This window comes from Echinops telfairi, unplaced genomic scaffold, assembly GCF_000313985.2.
Source record: "Echinops telfairi isolate 266 unplaced genomic scaffold, ASM31398v2 ScPeMD7_7469;HRSCAF=8507_0, whole genome shotgun sequence".
Lineage (NCBI taxonomy): Eukaryota > Metazoa > Chordata > Mammalia > Afrosoricida > Tenrecidae > Echinops > Echinops telfairi.
Genome location: NW_022111372.1, coordinates 47,322,246 through 47,337,628, shown reverse-complemented (window position 1 = coordinate 47,337,628; position 15,383 = coordinate 47,322,246). Strand labels below are relative to the sequence as shown.

The 15,383-nt window shown below is 38.9% G+C and overlaps 1 protein-coding gene across 5 annotated transcripts in view; it reads left to right on the top strand.

Moving 5' to 3' along the window:
• Window positions 1-15,383, top strand: part of MAPK9 (mitogen-activated protein kinase 9) — a 43,247-nt gene that overhangs the window by 9,554 nt on the left and 18,310 nt on the right. For all 5 annotated transcript variants that reach the window (XM_004696842.2, XM_004696843.2, XM_045284519.1 and 2 more), the window contains exons 2-4: window positions 4,307-4,436; window positions 7,350-7,408; window positions 9,734-9,872. In XM_004696842.2, coding sequence (XP_004696899.1) covers window positions 4,307-4,436; window positions 7,350-7,408; window positions 9,734-9,872 — 328 coding nt within the window. The remainder of the gene's footprint in view (window positions 1-4,306; window positions 4,437-7,349; window positions 7,409-9,733; window positions 9,873-15,383) is intronic.

Sequence of the window (15,383 nt, the reverse complement as noted above, 5' to 3'; positions counted from 1 at the left end):
AAAAAAAAAAGAGGAAGGCCCAGAACAAGATAGATTGACCCAGTGGCTGCAGCAATGGGCTCAAAATAAGCAATAGTGAGCATTGTGCAGGACTGGGCAGTGTTTCATTCAGTTGTATGGAGGGTCACTATGAGTAGGAACCAACTTGATGGCACCTCATAACAAACTAGTTTGGTCATCTGTGTAAGAGTTTTGTAAACCATGGTGCAGATAGGGCCAGTGACTTGTCCAGCATTAAAGGAGAGAGCCAAGGCCAAAACTAAGTCTTCTGACTTTTAATTTTGAATTATTTTTATAGTTGTTTTTGGCTTATTTAAAGAGCCGTGATAGCATAGTGATTACATGTTGAGCTACTAACGTGAAGCCAATAGATCGAAATCACCATCAGCTTTGTGGGAAAAAGACGAGATTCTACTTCCACAACGAATTACATGTTTAGAAAGCCACAGCAGCAGTTCTCCCAGTTCTGTAGGGTTGCCATTAGTCAGAATTGACTCGATGGCAGTGAGTTTGAATGTTCTTTGTTTTGTTTTTTTGTTGATTTGTTTGTCATTTAAAATTTTGTTAAGAAAATGGATTTTAAAATGTTTATAATTTTTGAAGTATTAATAAAAATCAGCTGTTTGCAAGGGACTTCATAAGAAATATGGACAAATGAAATGTAAAGATAATAACAATTTTTCGTGAGCTTTTTGAAACCCCCTGATTTAATAACATCTGTTAATTGAAAGGTGTTATATTATTTGTGGGGGAACAAGTGAGTGCATTTCTTTCATATGTATATTCAGATTTTCCTTCTTTTAAAATCTCAAATTCAACCAAAATACTAATGATTTTTTGTTTTATAAACAGTTCCATGAAATGTTTAACCTTTTAAAATAAGTGTGTTTAATAATATATTTGGCATTGCTTAGATATGACAATTACAGCTTTAGTGTGAAATAATTCATATAGCTCCTGTTCTTTCAGTTTTCTCCCAGGCAGGAAAGTTGGCCTGTTCTAATTTTTTACACTCTGCTAATAAAAGGCAATCAATAATAATGTCTATAGTAAAATTTCTGTGATAGAGGAGGGATGTGGTGTAAGATTTATGACTGAGATTCAGGACACTTGAGTTCTAGGTTCAGCTCTGATCTCCAAAGCAGAAAATGTTTGTGACTTTGGGAAATCAGTGTGTCTTTGTGGGCTTTAATAATTTCATCTCTAAAGTGAGTGAATTGGAACTTCTGATTTAAGATGGTAGTCTGAGCCCTTAGACAAAGATAACAGGAGGACAGTACTCAGGATAAGGCCTTTTGAAATAATTTTAAAAGTGTAGAAAGTAGTCAAAGGTTGTTATAGATAAAACGGAGTGGAAGTGAGAATACGTGGATGAAGCATTGCAACAAGGAAGAGCCTCTGGATATAGAGATGACAAATACAGAAGATGAGCGTGAAACTAGTGGCTAAAATAAGGAAGTTAATTAAATGTGTGTCTGTGAAGTAGGCATGCCAGATGGCTCAGAACTTTCTACTCCCACACCATGGACAGTGCTTAGGCTGAGCTCAGGGTTTGTTTATAGAGAGCTAGTGAGCTACTGGAGACTTATTAGATCAAGGTTCTAGGAAAGGCAGAAGGAAGGGGAGCCCAGTATTGGGAACTATCTTTCCCATGGAATTTACAAATTCTAGAACAGAACCTGAGGAGTTGAGTAGTCTTTGGATTGTCTTTAGGGGGTAGGGAAAGTTGGAGCCCAAAGCCCTTTAAGGGGTGAGAGAGCCTAATGAACTTTCTTTTAAATTGGGACTATAGATGATAGAATTGTACAAGAGGGAGAAATCAATGGGGAGAGGCAGGCAAAACTATTGGTAGATTTGATAAGTAGTTTACATTGATGAACCAATACGTAATTGGTTATCTGAAATGCAACCCCCACCTAATTCACAATAAAAAGTTAAAGAAAGATAAGTTGGCATAATAGAAGACCGTGTTTTTAGGAAGCTGAGACAAAAAACGATGGGCCTTTGCAGAGACTGCTACTCTGCTTCATATTACCTAAATGTTCTTCCTGGGGGAAGATAACACCCCACCCCCAAACCAGATCCTTTGATTTTTGTTATTAATAAGAAAAAAAGTTCATTAAGAATTTATCAGGAGAAAACAGAGTCTAATTATAAAACAAAAAGGATATGATTTTTTAATAATTGATGAAATGTAACAAAAGAGAATCTATTTAATTTTAACACTTAAAGCTGTTTTATTCTCTTTTAGTGGTTCCAAGGGTCACGTGTATTTAGAAAATTAGATATAATCCTAGCTCTGAAATAAATATTTACATGTTCACTCATAAATATCATATATGTACATATTGGTTTTCAGTTTTTATACATGTCCTAAAGAAGAAACAGGGAGGACTTAATCGTTGCTGTTCTTGCTGTAGTGAGGTACCATCGGGTCGGTGCCATAGTGACCCTGTATACAATGGAACGCAACTCTGTCCTGTCCTGTGCCCTCTCCCGTCATTCCCATGCCTGAGCCCGTTATTGCAGCCATTATTATGGACACAAAAATATATATGTTATCAAAAATGACCATTGAGGACAAACGTTTGTAGGAAATGGGCAGGGAGATGGAATATAATATTTTCATTTTAACACCCTGTTAAAAGTTCCTGTTAAGATTCCTTTGAAAGGTGGTTGAACAAGAATTTTAAGCATACTACTTAAGGAGGATAAAACATGCTACTTACAGTTACAAGATAAGCAAGGAAAGCACTAACAAGAATAAACAAGTAGGAAAGAAATTTCAAGTAAATGACTGCATCCGTAGTTTTTATAATGGGAGTAAATAGAAGAATTTGTAAAGTTGCTAAGTGAAGAAAAGACAACAAGAACTAAAAGTAGAAGTAACTGAAGGTGGACTTGGAAATAGAACTGGAGTAGAAGAATTTACGCAGATACTAGAAAATGGTCCATTTGAGTCATTTTTGTCAAATAGTCTTAAGACCAAAAAAGTGTGAAATTTGTCTTTTGAAAAAATCTTGAGATTGAAAAGTGTGTGTATGTAAACTGATGGTTTCATAATCTTTATCTTGAACATTTTACAATTTATACAAATGAAGCATTTGCATGTGAACAGATGTGTGTATGTGTGTATATAGCACAAACACAAATCCACTGCCATCCAGTCTATTCCAGCTTATCGCAGCCAGAACTGTCAACCTTTATGGAGTGGACCGCTTCATCTTTCTCACTTGGAGCATCTGGTAAATACGAGCTGCCCAACACCAACCCCACATGAACCAAATTTTAAAAAAGGTCACTCTAAAGTAAGATATGGCATGCCTAATCTTACCGCAAGCAACAGATTCAGTCTTCAACTTACACACAGGTTGAATTCTTAGGCCAAAAAATACCATGAGTACAAGATAATCCATGTAAACAGGGTTACACACCAAGTAAAATAAATCAATAAAAGCAGTATTTAAAATGATGCTTCGCTTTTCAGGTGATCTTTAGCAGCTTTCGACTCCTGATGGGTAGCTAAAGGGTGATGACATCACCAGTACTATTTTAAAACTCTTTCTGCAGCCTAACAAATATGCAACTAGGCTACTCAATTTTTCTTGTCTCTTTTATGAAAGAAAAACTGCACCTTAAATTTCAGCTGGGAACTTGGGATGCTGGAAGTGTCGTCTGTAAAAGATTGTCCTCTTACTATAATGGCATGAAAAGCTACTTTTAGTAGAACTTTAGGTGAAGCAATTGTGTGCATTTAGGGGCTTTGTATTTTAGGCATTTACCATACGCTGAGATTTTTGGCTTCTTTTTTCTTTCAAATTCTTTCATTTGGGGAAAAACACCATTAAAATTATGATTTATTGCATTTTCTCACGAGTTCGACCATTTCTTCCATTGCAGTATTCCAGAATAGACTCACATTTCATCTGTGAGTGACGCCTCCCCCCACCCAATTTAATAACATGTTTAAAGATAAGCTTAAGATTTCATTTCTGGACCAGTATTACATATTTTGTGTTAAGTCCCTCATTCTGAACATAACTTCTATTTCAAATAAAGAAAATTCAATGTGCTAAAGACTGTTTCTAGTTTTGCTTCAGGTTTTAAGATCCTCTCAGAATATATGAGTATAGGCTAATTCTCTGTTGAACAGCTAAAGTATTGTCTGGTCACGTGGTCACAACTTCTCATTTCAGTGAGTTTCAAGTATATTCAGAAAGAGTTTTCCTTATGGAATTAATATTTTGCATTGTTTCATTTTCCAAAACCATTCTAATAGATCGTGTGTTATATTTCCTAATTATAGTGCTGCTTTTGATACAGTTCTTGGGATAAATGTTGCAGTCAAGAAACTAAGCCGGCCTTTTCAGAATCAAACCCATGCAAAGAGAGCTTACCGTGAACTTGTCCTCTTAAAATGTGTCAATCATAAAAATGTAAGTTACTTATATATTATTTCCCTCTCTGTGCTTTAATAATGTCACTGATATATTCTTCAGGGACTTTTGGATATACATTGAGTTTAGGTCTAGGACAAACTAGTGATAAAAATGACTATATGTTGTTATAGGTGTAGATAAATTGGTTCCAATTCATAGTGACTGTGTACAACAGAATAAAACACTGCCTGGTTTTGCATCGGCCTCACAATTGTTATGTTTGAACTCATTGTTACAGTCACTGTGTCAGTCCTTGTCTCGGGGCCTTCCTCTTTTTCATTGCCCCTCCACGTTACCAGGCATTAATGGAGTTAATTTTACTACAAAATTCTTAGTCAATAATGAAGAATATTGAAATTGGAGGCATTATGGTCCATAGGAATTTAGGTCACTCAGCAGTGTAAATGAACCCTGTACCCATTTGGTTTCCCCTTACTTCTGCTTCTATAAAATGAAAACAATGTTGACCCAACAGATTGAGAAGCAACTGAACATTTTTTTAAATCAGTGTTCTATAAGTAGCTTTTTACCTTTGGAATATGGACCATGTCAGTTTTAAATAAATGTTATAGGTGACGTTGCACTCAGGATCGATGTAGCTGGCTGGCATCGCTACAAAAATCGTAGCACTGTGGATATTAAGGAGAAATAGTGTTTCTTCTAAAAATGAGGTAGTACATGGGCACATTGTGTGTCCTGGTCTTACCTGGGCACGATTATGATAACTTTGCCATATGATAAATCCATAAGACGTGAGATTCAGAAGGAGCCTTGGGGATCACCTCACGTGGCCTTGCTTTTAAAATGAATTGCAGGGGTTCTCTAAATGCATGGTGGACATGAAAGGTGAGTTCAGGTCAGGTTGGCTCTTTTGAGGCTACAGTTTGGGTTTGTTTTTCAATTTCTCCAAATCATTCTTTATCTTATTTTTAAAATGCTTCTAAGTTATAAAACATGCTTATTATTTTTAAAAATTGAAACACTGTAAACAAAGCAAACATTCTTGAGCCCTATCGCCCGCAGGTCCCTATCATTAATATTGAGTGGCTGTTTTTAAAGCAGAGACCAGGAAACCAGCACAGACAAAGCCAACTGCTCCTGAGTCTTCTTCTGACGCAGAGTGCGGTTTCTGAGCGGTCAATCTTTGGGGAGCAAATAGCCTCAACTCTCCTTGGCAGAGTAGCTAGTTGACTTGAATAGCTGACCTTTGGTGAGTGGGCCAACGCTTACCCAACAGCACCACCAGTTTTTTGCATGTATACGGATGCCTCACAAAGTTCGGGGAAATTTTTCAGTATCTTGTAATTCTATTTTTCCACGGACTTTTTGAAGTGCCTTTGTATGTATGCATATACATAAAAAAGAGACTGCCCATCCCTGCCTTTTTCTCATGTGAAATGTTCCTAAATTTCATATACACTGCTGTACATAGAAACACACCATCCTTTTAATGGCTACATAGTGCCATGCACTGTAGTTTGTTGACCTAATCACCTACTATTGGATGTTTAGATTGTTTTCAGGCTTTCTGCTTTTGTAAGCAATGCTGCAGTGAATGTCTTTATACTTAAGTCTTGCCCTCTTTGCCCATTGTTCCAGGATTTCTTGGCTGGCAAGTGCAGGATCAGAGAATATGCACCCTTCTGATTTTAATACATGTGGAAAATTGACCTCAAGGAAGACTGTCATTTTTACCCTTTGATTAAGAGTATCTGAGAGTATGTGTTCCTGCTATCTGATAAATGATATTTTTTACTTGTGGGGCTCAATGTCTTTCCCTATACTGATTAATGAGCCCTGGTGGCCGGCTGGGTAAGCCTGGTCAAACCCACCAGTTGCTCCATAGGAGCAAGATGAGCTGCTTCTTTAAGATCACAACCTCCGAAACCCCATAGAGAATCACAAACATTGGAATCAACGCCTATTAGCCCTTTACTTTTATTCTACTGAGAATTTGGTTTTAATGACCTTTGTCCATTTTTTGCCCATTTTTCACTTTTAAGACTATTATATTAAGACCTTAAAAAAATCATTTGACTTTGTTTATGTCTTTTATTCCCCTTTGAAGTTTTTGCTTGTTTGCTCCTGGTTTTGTTTCAATGAAATAAAATCGTCTCGGTTTTGTGTCAAACTTAGAAAAGCCTTTTCTGCACTAGGATGATACAAATGCCTCTTCCTCTTCTACTGTTTGTATGGTGATTAAATATTCATATTTATAGCTTTGTCCCATTTGGAATTTGTGGGTATAAAGATTTATGGGATAAAGATTGAAGTCTGGATCCAGTTTTACATTTTCCCTTGGCTAGCCTATCATCCCAAGCTTATTTACTGAGCAGTTTTGTCTTGCCTGCTGTCAAATGAACTCATGGAAGATCTCTATCTCCTCTCAGTTGGTAGACCTGGGCTTCTAGACAGCCTGTGGAGGGAGTGCCAGTGAGAGGCTCACAGCAAGGTCAAGTGTTTAGCACGTAAATACTCAATACTGGGAGATCTCTGCACTGTTAGCACACCAACAGGATGAGTGTAGGGGTCATATTTGAAACTGTTTTAGAAATTTGTACTTAGCTTTTAAACTTCCAGAGTTAACACTTCTCTGTTTAGTGCCTTTCCACCTGTAATTTCCACCTTTTTATGTTCAGAGACAGAATGTCATTATGTGTTAAAATTCTGTGATAATAACAATTTAAATTGTTAGAATGCTTAAAAGTGACATGATTAAAAAGACTGTTTCCAAGGGGAGAAACATCCTTCATCTTTCTTAAATGCTCCAATAAAATGTTTTGTTAAAAGCAATAATAATAGTAAGTTCTGGGATCTATGATTTTTTTCAACAGTTTTAGTACATTTTAATAAAGTTAATTTTCATAATCAGTAGAGTCATCTGAGGTATAATTATTTTTCTCTTTTCAGATAATTAGTTTGTTAAATGTGTTTACACAACAAAAAACTCTAGAGGAATTTCAAGATGTGTAAGTACCACTTCTGATTCAGTAGTGCATTATGCATCAAAACTGAACATTGAGAAAGCAGAGTAACTTTTTCTTTACTTGGAAATGGTGGTGACAATGCGTGCGTAGTGATATCACCACATTCTCTGTAGAGAGAAGTAGTAAGAAAAGTGGAGAGTTTTATTCAGCTGTTAGTAATCGTTAAGACTAGTAGGTCCTAATGTCCACAACAGATAAAGAATGACCGAAAAGGTTCTTCAAAGTTGACACTGACGATTAGTGCCTCATTAATGCCACTGACCTGCTGCATACAATGTGTTCTCACCGCAGCACTCTTTCTCCATCCTCCTGGTAGCCAGCGTTATAGGATTTACATGGTTACAGTTACTCTTTCAAGTGAATGCCATTAAAGATTCTGTTTCCAAAATCTTAGTTTTCTAACAAATGAAACGAAACATCCATTTTATTATGAATTTAAAACATAATGTTGAAGCTTATTCTGAATGCACTGGTGAATTCATTCCTTCAACAAATATTTATTGATTGCCAACCTGGCACTTGGTTCTCTCTTACAGCCGGTATATTCAATGACCAAAACAGGCTCACACACACCCCCCAAACCTTAATATATTAAGAAATGTACTTGGTAGTTGTATTTTTTTCTGTACCTTGCCAGATTACCAAGGGAAGATAGACAATAGAGACATTAAGTAAGAAATTATCTAGTTGCTTACAATGTGATAACTGCTCTGGGGAAATTTTAGAGCTGGGGGCAGGGAGGGTGATCACAAGTGCTGGATGTTGAGGTTTACCTTGCAATTTTAAATATGGTGTTTTGGGGAATCCTCACTGCATGAATGGCATTTGAGGAAAGCGTTGAAGCTGGTGAGGGGTCAGTCATACAGATGTTTGCAGGAAGATTGAATGGGGACACAAGGAGCAAAGGGTGCAAAGAGCAGGCTGGCTATGGTCTAAGGAGGTGGCTGGTGGGGCTGGAGGGACATGGCGCCCTACCTCAGAGAAGAGGAGCTTGGAGAGAGGGTAAGGCCAGGCTTCTTAGGGCCTTGTGGGTCATTGTAAGGATTTTGGCTTTTACTCTAAGGGAAATCAGAGTAAGATTTTAAGTAAAGGTTTGTCCTAATTGTAGCTTATATTTTAAAATAACTCTGGTTTCTGGGTTGAGAATCCACTGTGAAAGGGAAGAGGGAAGTACAGGCCACCAAAGAACACCAGTTAGAAGATTACTGTAGCAATTCAGTTGGGTGACTCCCAATGGCATGACTTACACAGGGCTAATAAAGTGTGGGTGAACAAAAGAGAAAGAATGCTCTTAACTATTTTGAAGATAGAGTCACAGTATTTCCTGATTGATAGGACGTGTGATATGACAGAGGAGCTGGGAAGGGCACCATGATTTGTGGCCTGAGCACTGGAAGGATGAAGTTGCTATCAGCTGATATGAGAAAGCTTACAGTAGTAGCAGCCTTGGCCAGAGGAGATGTGAAATCAAAAGTTCCGTTTTGGACGTGGTTTTTGTGGTGTCCATTAGCGATCCAAATGGAAATGCCAAGTAGACAGTTAGATGTATGATTTGGGTTTGGGGAGGGAGGTCTGGTTTGATGATACAGATTTTGGAGTTGACACTCTATAGATAATATTTTAAACTGAGACTAGAAGAGACAAAGACATCCTGGAGATCAAGGAAAGTTAGCATATTCCAAAAAGTACACAGAGTGGTCTCTATGGTCAAGTGAGGATTGGCTATTGGATTAAGCAACATGATTGCCATTAAGTGACCCTGAAGAGGACAATTTTTGCAGAATGGTGGGGCAAAAGCTTGATGGAAGTGGCAAAAAGAAAGATGGAAGAAGTGAAGATTGCAAGAATCGTCATTTCTCTAGGAGATTATGTTGCAAAGGGAGCAAAAAATAAAACAGGGAGGAGAGGGCAGAAACTGGTAGAGAAGAAGGGCCAACAGGTTAGCCTTTTTAAAGAGATAAGACAGCCTGTAATGATCCAGTACCAAATGATCAACATGATATAGGAAATGTTCAATGTGAAGATAGTTTTTACCATGATATAAATATTGTTTTACCTTTAACTTGAATGGCTTTGTATAAGTTCGTTGTTTTGTATATTAGTTGGAAATTTTTTACAAAGTTCATTTACTTCTTTTGAAGATACCTTATAAATGTTGAGGTGAAAACAAATTATCTTTTGCTTTAACTAGTATGTGATAAGAAGGTAAATTGTTACTGTTTGTGAAACAAGACATATGGTTTAGTAATTATAGGGAACATTTTTATTGATTTTCATGGATACCTGACTTGATATTTCCCCCCTCAGATATCTGGTTATGGAATTAATGGATGCTAACTTATGTCAAGTTATTCATATGGAGTTGGACCATGAACGAATGTCCTACCTTCTGTACCAGATGCTTTGTGGTATTAAACATCTGCACTCAGCTGGCATTATTCATAGAGTAAGTTGTAATCCCATGTTTCTCTTATTTTTAAAATTGTAATCACTTTGTTGTTCTAATCCTCCTAAGACAGAGAATTTAAAACTTTTTGTCAGTATTGCAGATCTAAATAGACTCTGGGTTGTGTTGTATTTCAAAACATTGTTGCATTTGGAGAAGTTTGTGGACTGCTTGGTTTGCTAGCTGCTGTGGAGTCAGGGATCAAGGAAGGAGCACGTGGCTCTGGTGTTCATAGCACTGCTCAGCTAATACTGCAGAAGACTTCATTCAAAAATAATAGTAATATTGTCATTTTGACATAATTTAAACCTCAAGAGGAAAGTTCCAAAAATAGGACAAAGCGTTACCAAATACAATTTACCCCAAATCTCCTATTACTGTTATTATTTTGTTCTATTTGAAATCCCACTTTCAATGAGTAAAGAATTTGAATGTGAGAAGGAATTAGAAGTCAAGAAGAAAATGATACAGTTGCTTAAGAAATCTTACTTCAATTATGTCCCAAATACCTTTTTCTTATTTTCTGAAAGTTGGCCACATCCCAGCACATGGATAGGAGTCCTCCCTCCACAACCTGTTTAGCATGATCCCCAGCTAGCCTCTTCCCAGGAGGCTGTTGTCTGTTCTGTCAGAAGTAACGTTTAAAAACCCGGGAGATGTAATACAATTCTCTAACCTGATTCATAGGGACACAATAAGTTGATTGTTATCTACCAAAACAACTGTGTAAGCTGAGCATCATGACAGTTCATTAAAAACATTTTTTAATTGTGTGAAAATGTATATAACAAAAAGCTTGCCACTTTTCAGTGTGTGATTCACTGGCATTAATTACATTTATACCATGTTGTACGACCATCTCCACTATCCATTTTCCTGTTTTTCATTACCCTAAACAGAAACTCGGTGCTCCTTGAGCTAGGACTCCTCCTTGCTCCTGCATGAACTTTTGTCTCTATGCATTTCTTTGTGTACTGTGGCTTTCATAAAAGTTAGGATCATATGATATTTCCTTTCTGTATCTGACTTATTTCACTCCTAATGATTTAAAAGGTTATGCATGTAGTAGCCTATATCAGGACTTTATTTCCCCTTATGACTGAGCCAGATTCCATTGTATGTATCTGTTGATAAACACTTGCGCTGTTTCCACCTTTTGTCTATTGTGAATAATGATTTATTGGTATACACTTACCAACAAGGAGTCTCTGCTTTCAAGTCAGTTGGGTATGTACCTAGGAGTGGGATTACTCAGTCAATGGTACATCTGTGTCTACCTTTTTGAGGAATGATATAGAATTTTTTTTATTTATGCATGTTTTATTTCTGTTTGCTTTCTTTATTAAACAGTATGAAGGGGTACCCCGAGGGGGCGGTAACAGGAATTTCCCCCCCAAACTATGTATTTAATTCTTTTTACAAAGCAACCGTATTACCTTCAAAGTACTCCCCATTACACTTAATGCATTTGTCAAATCTGCGATTCCATTCTTGGAAACATTTTTCAAACCATCTGTTTGGATGGCTGATAGCACCGCCCTCGTTTTTATCTTCACCTCTTCTATGTCATCAAATTGCTGTCCTTTCATGTCCCTCTGGTGGAATGAACTCCAAATGCACTATAGGTCGTCAACATTTTCATCCATTTGGTAAGTTGACGAACACCCAGAATGAGGTTTGCATCAGTCGACATTTCATCTTTTCTGAAACAAGATAACTCAGCCCCGCTTGGTGGTCCACGTGGAGAGAGGGGGAGGGGAAGGAGGGTGGGAAGGAGAACAAGGGAGAGAGGACTGGAGAGGAGAGGGGGAAGAGAGGAGGGGAGGGGGCGAGAGAAGGAGAGGGAGAGAGCGATAGAATTTTTTTTTTAAGCGACTAAAATTTTGAATGAGACTAGAAGCAGAACAATATAATTTTATTAGAAATAGGTATTCTTGGCATTCTCTAAATTTTTTCTATACTAGTTTTATTGACAGACTATCTTTAGTTTTTAAAAATATCTTTTATTAAAGTCTTTTTTTAACCTATGAAGTAAACATTTACTTGTGAATGTGAATAAAAACAAATGAGAAAGATATAACCTATCAATGCAGCAAAGAATCGATGGTTCCTTGAAGGAGTAGTATTATTAATTCTTCCAGATCAGTTAAATGCCAGAAAAGGTTGGTTCCATTATAGCCACTGAGAAGAGACCACATAAGGCTCCTCTCCAATCCTTCCCCTTCCCCATCAGTTCAAGTGCAGATGGCCAGAACCAGGATGCAGGCATCTCGTGTCCTCCCAGTGCCTACTGGCTCACTGAGAAGCACCCTGATTCATCAACCAAGGTATACTAGTATTTAAGATACAGCCTTCTGCTGCCACCAAGTGTTGAGTTAAAATAATTTAAATTATGTTGCTGAATTTGCCTAAAATGGTTTTATATTAAACAAAAAATTTAATTATTTGAAAAGTAATACATACATAATCAATCCATAAGAAAAAAAAGTTAAATGAAAGCTCTCCAACCCATCATTCTCACGGAAGGTGGCAGTGATAACAATTTGGTGCTTCTCCTCCTGACTTTACACTGACCCCTCTCTCAGTGTGTATGCTGCTACTCATAGAGCTGTTAAACTTACGTCCTCATAATTTCTATTTTTCAAAACAGGATCATATTGGATATAATTAAACTGTTGCTTATCTTTTCTTTTTACTCAAGGGTCAAACAGTTCTACAGACCGTTACATAAAACATAATCTCCTTTGGCTAGAGCACCGAAGTGTGGTCTCGGTATAAGTCATGGTGAAGTCAGAGCACAGCACAGCCTGGCCAATAGGAGATCTGAGTGGAGCATTTCTATGGCCGCTGCAGTCCAGCCCTTACCCCCTTTTTTAAACAGGTTCTCATGGTCCTCTACTAATGAGGGGAAGTTTAAAAGAAGGAGGTTAGTGGGGCAACTCTAACCTCTATCATTGCAATTAGTCTCCTGACCATGACTGGTTCTCATGCTCTGCCTTCTCCACTTGCTGTTTTACATTTCCCAGCCCCTCATCCCTCACCTTGGCAGGACTTGGTAGCATATCTGGTGTGACCCAAACCTCAGCAAGCTCTGTGTCTTTGTCTCAGTCTGGAGTTGTACATGTTTGTGCGCAGTTGCGATGGAGCAGGGAAGACCAGCAAGTGCCCTCACGTAGTTCTCCCAGCCCCTATGGTATAAAATTAGCCCTACTTCCTCCGACTCACCTGGCAGTTTGATGATCCTTTTTTTCACCTGTCAGTATCTGCACCCATTGTGTCCATTGTGCCCAGTAGAGATTGCAGTTCAGTAAGACCCGTGTTCTGCCCCTGACCAGAGGTCGCCTTTGGGGACCAGGACCACCAATCCTACAGAACTCTGAGTTGTGAGGAAGGAACTCAGCTGGTCTTGGGATATGATGGTAGGTGGGCCCCTCCTACTCCCATCCCTAGGACCCTGAGCCCTTGTATTCTTTTGGAGGGGCACATAGCACCATGTGTTTTTGTTATTTGCCGTTAAGTCCATTTCCACTCATAGCAACAGTATAGGACATACATAGCAACAGTATAGGACAACAGTATAGGGTTTCCACTGCCACAATGGGCTCAAACAACAAAAATTGTGAGGCTGGCACAATGTTTCATTCTGTTGTACGTAGGACCGCTGTGAGTCGGAATGGACTCAGTGACAATAGCGTAGGGTTTCTGAGACTGTCATCTTTATAGGAGCAAGCCACCAAGTATTTTCCCCTCCGATTTGCTTCTAGGTGGAAACTGCTGGCCTGTCATTTAGAAGCTGAGTGCTTTAACCATTGCACCATGAGGATTTCGTAGAGCACCATATAGTGTCAAGTCTAATGCCATTCTATATCCTTTTAGGGTGTTGCCTCTGAGCTGTCACTTCACCTGTTCCATTAAAAGGTTATTCCAGAATTCTGTAAAACCACCAGCCCACTCCTGCCTATGTAGGCATTGTCCCCTCTTGTACTTCAAATCTCTCATCAGGTATCGCTTCAGATGAGCACCACTAAAGCCTTTAACAATTGGCTGTCGCCCTTGTCAGGGAGTGCTCGACTTACCTCTTTGGGTGGCATCTTCTTCCAGTCCCACTTCTCCTTCTTCCTGTCTGTGTTCTCAGACCATTACTCGCAGGAGTGTAAGTTTTCAGAAAAGTCAGCAATATGGTAGGATTAGGCATGCATTGGGAAACACCTGAGGAAAAAAAAAGATGGAGTCAGAGGATAGCAGCCCAGGTTTGATCCCTTGCAGGAGAAAAGGAATAAGAAGAGTTGAATGGAAGCACTTCAGGCTATAACACATCTCTAAGGAAACGTTGGCTAGGCCACCATAGCTCTCCAGCCAAAGCCATCTTCAAAGGAGTCCTCCATCTCTGAGGTAAGGGTCAGCATGAGAATCCCTGTTCCACCCAGCCCTCGGTTGAGAGCAGCCTGTGGGAAGTATGGCCTCTGAGCAAACACAAGGACAGACTTAGCACTCGGCCGTTCTGGGGGGCAGGAACGCTCAGTGGCACATTTCAGGTGCTCCCACAAGTTGCCATGTGTTTTGTTTTGTTGGAACCATCCAGTCGGTTCTACCCGCTAGTGACCCCGTGCCCAACAGAAGGAAACATTGCCCAGTCCCACACCTCTCACAATGGGTCCTATGCTTGAGCCCAGTGTTGCAGCCACTCTGTCGATCTGTCTCCTTAAGGGCCTTCCTCTTTTTCTCTGTCCCTCTCTACTTTACTAAGCATGATTCCTCCTCCAGGGATTGGTCTCTCCTGACAACATGCCAAAGAATGTACCTGTGTTAGCTCAGGTTGACTAGAGAAGCAAATCCAGGAACATTCATAAATGTATAAGAAAGAGCTTTATATCAAAGAGCAATTGTATATTGAGGAAACACCCAGCCCAGTCCAGATCAAGTCCATAAGTCTGGTATTAGCCCATATGTCTGATACAAGTCCATAAATTCCTCTTTAGACTCATGCAGCACATGCAATGATGGCAAATGCAGCAAGATGACAGGCTGGTGGGTAGAAAGTCTTGTGAATCCAGTGATGGTAGAATCATCTCAACACTGGCGCGGGTCTCCACATGGCTCCTCCAGCTTTCTGCGTGTTTCAACAGCAAGAAAGGGAAGGCAGAGAGAGAGTGGATCCAGGCTCCAGTGAGCTATTTATCTCCTTTGCGCCTCCAAATGAGGTCATCAAGCTGCGACCTGATTGACAGGCTAAACTCCACCTCTTCGCTCTTTTTTGTTTTGTTTTGTTTGTTTTTGGTTTTTATTTTATTATTTTTAATCATTTTATTGGGTACTCATACAACTCTTATCACAATCCATACATCCATGCATTGTATGTAAAGCACATTTGCACATTTGTTGCCATCATCATTCTCAAAACATTTGCTTTCTATTTAAGCCCTTGGTATCAGCTCCTCATTTTTCCCCTCCCTCCCCACTCCCCTCTCCCTCACGAACCCTTGATAACTTATAAATTATTATTTTGTCATA